The following is a 10,253-nucleotide window of genomic DNA, read 5'->3' on the forward strand; positions in this document are numbered from 1 at the left end:
GATTGATTATACATATAATACGTATAATAATATATAACAAATATGATAATATAAATAATATAAATAAAACTATAATTTATTAATACAATTTAATATGAGTAAAGAAAAAGATTAAAAATTAATAAGAATATATATTGCTTTTGCTCTTAATGATTCGATAAGGATGTTGCACTAGAAAACTATATCCATAATAATATTTATTATGGCGTGAGATTTTTGAGAGATAGTCGCAATAACATATGGTAGTAAATCGGTGACCAAAAAGGAGCTATTAAAAAAAGAAGCACATACTATTGATACAAACATAAACAACTTTCATTTCATATAAGTCCCTCATTATTTTTCATTCAAATGTAAAGCAATGGTTATTGGCAATTATATTCATATTTATATAAATCTTTACGTTATATATTTTTCAGGTTTTAATTTACATTTAAAATTGTGTTGAAGTCAATACATGACAATTCTCGCAATCTTTTTATGAGTATTTTAAATGTTGTAAATTAAATATATCATTCCATTCAATAAAACAGGATTTGTACAATTTTTTTGTGAATCTGAGTGACACTGAGAGAAAATCTCTCTGGTAAGTAGAAGAAATAAATAAAGATATCTGCTTGATATTAATAAGTTTACAAATAAATAATTTTTATTATATAATTTCCATTGAAATATAAATAATTACTGTATACATTTTTCCCTGTTGTTGAAGTATATTTAAATACATTTATAGTAAATATTCTTTATTTGCAAATGTAAATATATAAAACAAGTATTAAGTAAAATTTACTATATAATAGGTATTCAACAAATTGCCTTTGAAATCCAGTAAGATCATTTTAAAATAATTATTGTTAAAAACATTATATCAATAAAAATTTATTATCTTAAGTTTATCGATGAAAAATCTTTAATATTTTAACAGGTTCACTTGCTGACTTTTGGTGTACCGTTTGCTGTGGTATATATTTTGTAAAAAGGAGATCATAATATGCTAAAAAAAAGAATATTAATTTTTAATATGTATTTGGTAGAAAATATAATATCTAAGAGTAAAAAATATACCTAATTGATGTAGAAACCGTAAAACAGTGTCTTTATTGCGAATTGTTACTGCAATAATTGCACATCTATTAGGATAAGATAAAAATCCTTTTAATCCCGTTACTAATCCTAAAAATGAATCGGTATCATATAAAATATCAGCTCCAATTATTATATCTGGTAAGACCCATTGTTCATTCACATATTTATTAATATCTTCCCATCTTAGCTCTTCTATTTTAACATCTGTATAATTACACCTTAATTGCGATTTAAATCTATCATATTTTAGTGCTGATTCTATTTTCCTTTCATTACATACTAAATTAAGTTGAATGTTTTCAAAAGCCATTTCAAGAACAATTTTATGACAATCTGTAAATATATATTGTTTAGGAAAACAAGTCTTAATAATGGATAATCCTGTTAAGCCAACACCACAACCAAGTTCTAAAATAACTTTTCCAAAGAATTTTTCTTTATTTCCTAAGCACCATTTACTTAACTCAATGGCTCCCTGCAAATTATGAATGATATTATAACTGGAAATTCGAAAAATCATATTGTACAATCATAGTTTCCAAATACCTGCCAACTACACAATCCTGTTGTACCTTCTGATATAATACTCGTGCTTTCTTTTATACTAATGCAATTATCTTCTATTAAAAAATGCCGATAATGAGTAGATTCTTCTATAGTGGAAGATATTAAATTACAATATGTTGTATAAATACCATCATAAATTTCACCACCTTCGTCTTCAATCTAGATTACAAAAATTAAATCTTTAACTCTAGAAATGAATTTATTTTATAAATATTAATTTATTTATACCTTTTTCATAAGCCATTTTAAAAATGCTCTCTGATAAGATCGTTTAATTGGATATTTTTTAATTAAGTCACTATTTACTGTTCTTTCCAAGATCTCCTGTTGCTTTTTTGAATTAACTAAACAATTAATATTTTCTTCTGAATTCTGCAAATTTTAAAATAGAAATGTGAAATTTCTATAAATCTTTGAAAGATTATTTATAGATTGATTATAAAATTTACATACAAGAATGTCTATTGTATTTATTGGTGTACAATTTAGGAAATGTTTAATTAAACTATCCACGTTAAACGAGTTACAATTCATTTTATTGTCCATGTCTCAAACATGAATTAATAAAATTTTATATTTATTTATATCAATAATATTTTATTAATTTTTCACACATAATTTTAAATTATGATGCTTCATAAATAAGATAAAATAACACAAAAACAATTATTTTGTCATAAATATTTATTTTCTGAAACTAAAAGATATATGTGTTCGAAATGATTTTTGCTCTTAACATAATAATTTTTATTCAATTAACAACATATGGAAGAGAACTTGTGAAAACATTACCTACCTTTTTATTTTGAAATATTAAACTTCAGAGTTGTAACATACCCACATGTATGAATATGCATTCGGTTTTATTATATGAATATATATGTGAATCACGGTTCAGATCTATTTATAATTTATATGACCCTGATCGAACCATTCGTTCAAAAATTCAATCAACTTAACCTAAAAATGCAAAAAGTTACTATCCCTTACTTCTATATAAATAATATTTCATTCGTTCGTTTCTGCAATTATTTATATTTATTGCATGCTATTTTAAAAATAGTTAATATTAAATATTTCGTGTTGGAATAAAATGAAAAAATATTACATAAATTGTCCAGAATACACCAATAAAAATCAAGTTCGATTCACTAGATAAATCGTGATACCGTTCTGTGGTTTTGCAATTCTGGAATAGGTTTACTTTTCATAAGAAAGGTCTCACTCACCAAATTTTTGACAGTTGGTCACCTTCCTTGCATGCGTAATGACAGGGTACAGTCTTGTCTCGGTTTTCAATTATGTGCATGGATATTTCGTATAACTCAATGGTGCATAACTAATTATAACACAAAGGCAAAATAAGATGCAATTAATTTCCCCAAACAAATAACATGACATTCACGTAATAATCAGAAACCGATATCCCTCGTTATGAATGACGATTTGTCTATTCATGTTTTCGGAACGTTTTAGATTTATCGAATCTTCAAAGTAAAATTAAATAACGTCATATTACGAAATCTTTGTTGAAAGCTTCCTAACTGTAACTAATTAAGCTAATTGTTTCACTTAGATTAACAATTCTACAATCACCACATAATGGCCTCTGCTATGGAACAGCAACAGCAGCAACAACAACAACAAACAACTTTAGAATTTTATCAAGCAATGGCTGATTTCAAAAACATGTTTCCACAAATGGATGATGATGTGATTGAGGTAAATTCATTTAATAAATGTATTAAATTACATTATGTAACTGGAAACTGTCTTCAGTCTAAATGTATGTTTTGAAATGATGCATAATGATGCATAATAAATGAAGAAATTATTTCAAAACTTTTAGGCTGTGTTAAGATCTAACCAAGGTGCCGTAGATACAACAATCGATCAGTTGCTTACTATGAGTACAGATAATGAAAATGAAAAAATTAGAAGTGAATTAGAGCAAAATGAAAAATCACCAAGTACTTCTAAGTCACAGAAAGCAGAGTCAACAATATCCTTAAAAAGTATACGTAAATGGCAACCTGCTTTATTAGGTCCATTACCAGATACATTCCTTCGCCTTCCTCAACAAGTTTGTGAAGATAGTTTAGATTCTTCCTGTTTACAAGAAAATTCGATGTTAGAAGATGAAAGAATTGCTATATTTCTTCAAAATGAAGAATTTATGGCTGAACTACGTTGGAATGAAGACTTTTTGTCAACTTTAGAAAATGGTTTGTAATATGCAGTTGTAATTTTTATAGTGCAAACAATGTGGAAAAGACATAAAATTCCAATTATTTACATTATCTTTATCATAGATACAAAAATTCAAGGAACAAGCCTTGAAAAGTGTGGCAATCAAATTGGTCATGATGATGAAGATCTTTTTAAAGAAAGACTAAAAAATATGGGCAAAGGTATTTTTGGCAATTGTATATTATTATAATATAACGAATGTAAAAATTATAGAATTTATGTTTTACTTTTATTATTTTAATTATATTCTAGTATCTCGACGTAAGTTTGCACAACTTACTAAAGTATTTACACGCAGTAAAAAACGAGGGGGTAGACAGTTATTACCCCCAACAGCTTCCTGTGACGATTTATTGGACCCAGAGGAGTCGTCTAGATTTCAATCTTAGAAATTATAACACTTCCTTCATTCTACCAGAAAAAACAATTTTTCAGTAATTGGTACTTACAGCAATTTATCCAATCCGGAAATGAGAAAGAGGCATATCTGTATTAATATGAATAATTGAATGGCAAATTGCAAAGAAAATTTAGATGGAAATAGTTTTATTAATGCGGATCATTTAAATTAGAAAACAATTAGTAAGACTCATATTCTATGCAGTTTAATTAACATGATATTATTAAGTTGCTTGAATAACTGTTTAATTCAAGAGCACAGAAAGATCAAAAGATAAAATGTAGGAATAATAGCCCTAAATATTATCTAAGAAAAAATTGCAAAACTGCAAAATATTTCGTATTTTAATAATGTACTGTGAACCAGTACACATTCTAGATAGTAACAGTACAATAATTACAACAGTCATACTGTTAAAATAAGGATCTGTCGAATGTTGTTATAAATATTTTCTTTCTTTTTTTTAACATGACATTGTGAAGCTTTACAAACAATGTATTTACAGATAGTTGATATTATTTATGTATATTATTTATATTTGATTGTTGACAATGATTTAGAATGTGTAGTTGTTTTTTCTACAAAATTTTGTTGTAGTTTATATTTATTTAAAAAAAGTTTGTATAGTTATTGGTAAACATTGTTAAAATATAAAATAAATTATATTTATAGGTATCAAATGAATTATAGTAAAAAATTTCTATCCATAATGTTAAAGTAAACATTTAAAGAAAGAGCATTTTAGAATTGGCGAATTTTTGACTTCATATTTGATTTTTACGTGATTTTTTGCTGATATAAAAATAGATTTCTTTTTATATTGCTATGCGGATTAATAATGACGCTTTCATATTTATAATTACATTTTTGAGAAACTCCTATCTATTTAGAGTTGTAAGTGTAATAAATTCTAGTCTGTTCATCTAGCCATACTACTTATTGAGTAATAAATATCAAGGATTGCAATTATACATATATATATGTTGGTGTAGAAGACGTTTATATATATAAATGAGTGTAATTAAACACGGTATGTGCCACAGGCATAAATATAAGCTTAAGAATACCGAACCTAACTATTTAAAAATAAATTACGTAATTTTTAGTGTCTCTTTAATAAGTTAAGATTCATTTGACATATTATCCTGTATTTTTATTTTCTCATTATTGTAATATATATATATATATATATAATACAAGTTACAAAAGGATTACGAAAATAAAGTAAATTTATAGCATATAAAGTGTTTTAAAGCTATTTTTTATAAAGCACATAATAGTATTATACAGTATATAATTTGACATTCTTTATACAATAGTAATAAGAAATATGAAACAAAAATATTTAACAATCACATTGTAATTAATTAATTCCATAATACATTTTACAGATTGTGGAATATTACATATCAGACTGTTTAAAGAATACTCTAGCGCCAGATAAACTATAATAGAGCAATTGGAATTCAGCACTTCTTTCACCTAAGCGTTTTAATGTTAATGCTCTTGTTTGTTGCAATTTTTCATCTCCTTGAACATTTTTACTTTCTGCAGCCTGCTGTTCAGCATTTATATGCTGTTCAACTGTTTTGAACCAATGTAAACTATCCAATTCTGATGACTGATTCAAAAGAGCATTTATGTAAGCAATTCCCATTGCAAAACCATCATCAGTAAAAGCTGCACCTGTTTGATTTTTCTTAAACATTTTTTCTTTATTCGATATTGAGTTATCAATAAAACTTAATGTTAATGGAGGTACAATAGCATAAAATTGTTGCAAATGATGTGATTCAGTATCTCGAAAAGCAGATGCAAATACATCAACAAGAAGTTTGAAGTATTGTATTCCTTCTGTAAAGTTTCGTATTAAATTTGCAATATTATTTTCTAAACACTTTGCTGCTGATTGAGTTGTTACACCATAACGTAAATTTTTACACATTAATTCAAATGGTACAGATGAATCGATGTTTGGCAGAAATGAAATAGCATTTGAACTAGCATGCAATCCACCAGATCTAATTAATCGTACATACCCCAATGCATTTCCAATTTGAGTTATTAATTGTCTAAATTGATCTAAATAACTTAAACCATCAGGTGTCATACCTAATTTTCTGATCCCTTTCTGAAATTTTTCTGCTCTTTCATATGTATAAGGCGTTCTACCATTTTCTCTTTGAACCTTGATGAACCTTATATCTCGCATTAATCTCGACTTTATATGTTCATCAAATAGGAATTGTGAAAATGTATGTAATTTTATACGAAGAAATTGATATACAAAGTTAACTGTTGTACTCATAATACCAGTTCCATGTGTTCTGATAGAATTTGCTATATGTCGAATTCCAATGGTATTTAAATGTTTATTGTTACTAGTATGTTCAATGAAAGTTTGAGTGTTTAAATTATATAAATATTTTGATACAAATACATGAATATTTCTCATAATTTCTAAAGCATCTAAGCCCTGTTCCAAGGTCTGTGTAGGTAAATAGTTTTGTACAGTATCTAGATTTAATTTATAATGTGCCAAAGCATGCATCATTCTATATGTTCTCCAATCATGTAGTGCTACTGTAGTGAGATTGTAAAACATATCATCAAGATAATGTTCAATGAATCTTTTAGCGTATATCATACTATTTGTTAAAGGTAGTGGTAATGATCGTACGATTCTTCCACCATCTTTTGCCCCAATATTGAATGGATTTGTAGAATCCAATTTTAAATGTGCATGGACATGAAGTCTTAGATTAGTTTCAATTTCATGACAAACAGGTTCTAATATATTCTTAGTCAACATTTCTCTTAATTGCATAATTCTTTTCTGTTTTAAATTTAATCCTTCTTGTTCACTAATGGTGCTGTTAAATGCATTAAGCAAATGAACTATGTGATTTATACTTAAATTACTATCTATTACAGAAGAAAAATAAGCCGGAATTATATTCTGATGATATAGTAATATAGAGTAATCACAGATATCTGTAATAATATTATACAATTCAGCAACAATATCGTAATTGTTCAATGAGAATCTCAATTTCACCATGTCCTCTTCCTTAAAAGTATCTGTTAATTGACTAGCACATGCTAGAGCACATCTGATTATTAATCTTCTATCTGCACTTGGTGGTCCATTTAATAATCTCATACTTAAACCCACTAGTGACAATGCATCCAATTTTTCTCTGCTATAACCTTTATCCTTCTGAATTAAACTCTTCCGAGCAGTTTCCAATGTAATTAAAATATAATAACTCAAGTATTGTAATACTTGACTTTGTGATTGCACTATAACTGGTCCCAATATGTAAAATGTAGTCTGCAAAGACTTTTGTACTTCTATTAATCTACAAATTAATTGAACAGTGTTACGATTCATTGGTTTAATAAGAATCGCATGCATATTTATTATAAAAGATACAATTTCTTTAATCTGAGATAACAATGCAACTAAATCAATTAATAAAGTTTGTTTCTGCCCAATATCTGAAATCTGAAGACTTGTTTTCATTAAAATACTTTGCATTTCAATGCACCATGTTACTGCTTTCTGAATTAATCCATTCACAGTCTGGGAAAGTTTTTGTATCCTCAAACATAGTATTCTTTCTCCTACTTGTTGACCAACAGCATTACCAGCTTCTTTTGGCAAAAAATCACTTAAAAATTTACTGGGAATCCATATGACATTTCCAATTAAATTTACAGCATAAAATTTTTTGTTATTTTCAAGCACTCTTTTAATTAATCTTTTATCACAGGTGCCAAATAATTTTGTTGTTACAACAATTCCAATATTTATTTTGATCCAACTTTTATTCAATGAAACATAATCATTTGGTTTATTTTCTATGTCTACAATTAAATTTTTTAAATAATTGGTAATCTGTTCACTCATTATAGGTCCTTTATTCACATCCATTATACGTTCAATTGTCTTGGAAAATAAAACTTTCTTTAATAAATTCTCTTGTAAATCTTTTAATAACTTATTCAGTGTATGTAATTTAGATTCACTTATGCCAAATTGCAATGGATTGTGCATGATAGAACGCACATTCATTCTGTACTTTTTCCACTGTTCTAACAACGAAGGCTGGGATTCAATAATTTCATCCAATGTCAAAACGATTATAAACAAATCAATAAAATGTTCTATTAATACAGGTAAATAAATATCGTTAGAGTCACCCGCTAGACTAGATAACTGTTCCGTTGTCAAATGTGCTACTGTCCATATCCTATTCACAAAAACAAATAGATCTTGCAGATCAGACAAAAGAGATGTGATATTATTCTGATTATTCTCTGCCCCTCTTTCACCGTGAGTAAACAATTTTTTATAGAACATCTTAGCTTCCATCACAAGAAGCCTAATTTCTCTGCAGGTACCTGCAACTGCAGCAAGTAGCTTTGATAAATATTTATTTTCCATTTCTATTAAATTTATCAAGCTGATATCCTCAACAGGTTTGTATACAAGCCGAAGAGGACCTTCCATGAAATATTCTAATGTAGAATCTTTTTTCCATGTTTGCTTAGCTAAATTCTCAAAAAACTGTCCATATTTTCGTAAATGTATCGAACCTGCCGCTTTGTATATGGTCTCGTCCTTTTTCGAATTCCATGCTGATGATTCTATCATTATTACTTCCTATATTTGTTAATGTCAATCGAAATATGTTAAAATACTGATTTCAAATAAATGACATGTAAAATATATTTGTCAAATTTGTGACATATCTTTTGATAATTCACATATGTTTTAGTACCATCCTATACTTTTCCAGCATCACTTTCAAGCAGTACTTTTTATAATTACTTTTAACTACTATTATGACACTATCATTTCTTACATATTTACAAAAAACAAAATTGGAAAGTGGATATCATGAAAGGTTGATAACTGATAGTACTGCACTATACAGACTATACTGTATCGTCTGACCAACGAGTTGAGTCATAAGTAAATAAAACCACGTGATCAAAATCTAGGGAAAATAGGGTTGCATTTATGCATTGACGTATTGTGTGAATTTTCCAAAATTTTGAAGAATCTCGCGTGGTTGCAGCACGTGAAGTGCTTCAGCATTCTGCTCGCATTTTAACTTCAAACAATTCGAAAACCTAACTCGACGTTTAAATGAAAAAATGCATACCGAGGAAAATTAACGTGAACAATAATTTATATTTAAGATTGAATTATAATAGATTGAATTTTTCAATTTAAAAAGTTTTTTAATTTGTAGCAAAAATTTACGCTTTAATGAAATTTACTTAGATTCTTTGCTCAGCGTGACGGTTCTAACGATTTTACGATTCAACGATTTTAGTTTCTTGGATCACAGAATAACCTATTTATCTACTCGAATTTTACATGACAATCTACGATTTGTTTATTATCCAATAACATAAGTTGCCATTAACTAATACTGATAAACATTAATTTGATTGGAGTTTATAATATTAGAAAGCGATCGATTTATATCTTGACAATGTTTCTTCCTATGGTAACAAAAGTAAATTCGAAATTTGGAAGTGATCGCAATTATTACTGATTAATAATTTTGATATTTAATCAATAAATTGTTAAATAATCTTTTGTTCGTTGCCACGCTGTTATGCAGTTAAATGCGGCGCACTAGGTTTTACCCTATTATAGTACAAGATATTCACGCTAGAAGGAGCTACAGGTCTACACCCGTTTATAATATATATCAGTGCATTTACAGTTTTGAAATATAAAATATAAAATTATTTTGCTGAAAATTCATTTCACAAGTAAAATTTTTATTTATATTAAATATATTATATATTGTATTATTATATATTATATATTATATACATTATATATTTACTTATTTATAATAGATGAGATGTTCATAATGTATTCAGATGAATACGTAATAACTAGTAATAATAATTTCTAGGGAAT

General features: G+C 27.1%; 3 protein-coding genes across 8 annotated transcripts; 1 reads left to right on the forward strand and 2 right to left on the reverse strand.

Moving 5' to 3' along the window:
- Positions 1-726: 726 nt before the first annotated feature.
- On the reverse strand, positions 727-2,536 carry LOC117236577 (protein-lysine N-methyltransferase EEF2KMT). Of its 3 annotated transcripts, XM_033499660.1 has the most exons (6): positions 2,107-2,277; positions 1,882-2,025; positions 1,782-1,812; positions 1,633-1,706; positions 1,066-1,561; positions 727-994 (listed from the first exon to the last, which is right to left on the reverse strand). In XM_033499660.1, the coding sequence occupies exons 1-6, from the start codon at positions 2,197-2,199 to the stop codon at positions 894-896; spliced, it is 939 nt and encodes a 312-aa protein (XP_033355551.1). In that variant the 5' UTR covers positions 2,200-2,277; the 3' UTR covers positions 727-893. The 3 variants fall into 3 exon arrangements, with proteins under 3 accessions (XP_033355551.1, XP_033355552.1, XP_033355550.1); XM_033499661.1 differs by lacking the exon at positions 2,107-2,277 and adding an exon at positions 2,450-2,536 and having other exon boundaries at positions 1,633-1,812; XM_033499659.1 differs by having other exon boundaries at positions 1,633-1,812; positions 2,107-2,274.
- A 21-nt stretch (positions 2,537-2,557) lies between these two features.
- Positions 2,558-4,671, forward strand: LOC117236579 (CUE domain-containing protein 1). 4 transcript variants are annotated; one of them, XM_033499666.1, is made up of 5 exons: positions 2,558-2,628; positions 3,230-3,375; positions 3,503-3,878; positions 3,966-4,064; positions 4,156-4,620. In XM_033499666.1, exons 2-5 carry the CDS (start codon positions 3,256-3,258, stop codon positions 4,290-4,292), a joined length of 732 nt encoding a protein of 243 aa, XP_033355557.1. In that variant the 5' UTR covers positions 2,558-2,628; positions 3,230-3,255; the 3' UTR covers positions 4,293-4,620. The 4 variants fall into 4 exon arrangements, with proteins under 4 accessions (XP_033355557.1, XP_033355555.1, XP_033355556.1 ...); XM_033499664.1 differs by lacking the exon at positions 2,558-2,628 and adding an exon at positions 2,791-2,928 and having other exon boundaries at positions 4,156-4,671; XM_033499665.1 differs by lacking the exon at positions 2,558-2,628 and adding an exon at positions 2,896-2,984.
- Positions 4,672-5,543: 872 nt separating this feature from the next.
- On the reverse strand, positions 5,544-9,271 carry LOC117236574 (WASH complex subunit 4). Its single transcript, XM_033499655.1, has one exon. It carries the CDS (start codon positions 8,961-8,963, stop codon positions 5,706-5,708), a length of 3,258 nt encoding a protein of 1,085 aa, XP_033355546.1. The 5' UTR covers positions 8,964-9,271; the 3' UTR covers positions 5,544-5,705.
- Between the last annotated feature and the right edge of the window lie 982 nt (positions 9,272-10,253).

Source organism: Bombus vosnesenskii, unplaced genomic scaffold (assembly GCF_011952255.1).
Source record: "Bombus vosnesenskii isolate JDL3184/JDL3185 unplaced genomic scaffold, Bvos_JDL3184-5_v1.1 scf7180000013349, whole genome shotgun sequence".
Lineage (NCBI taxonomy): Eukaryota > Metazoa > Arthropoda > Insecta > Hymenoptera > Apidae > Bombus > Bombus vosnesenskii.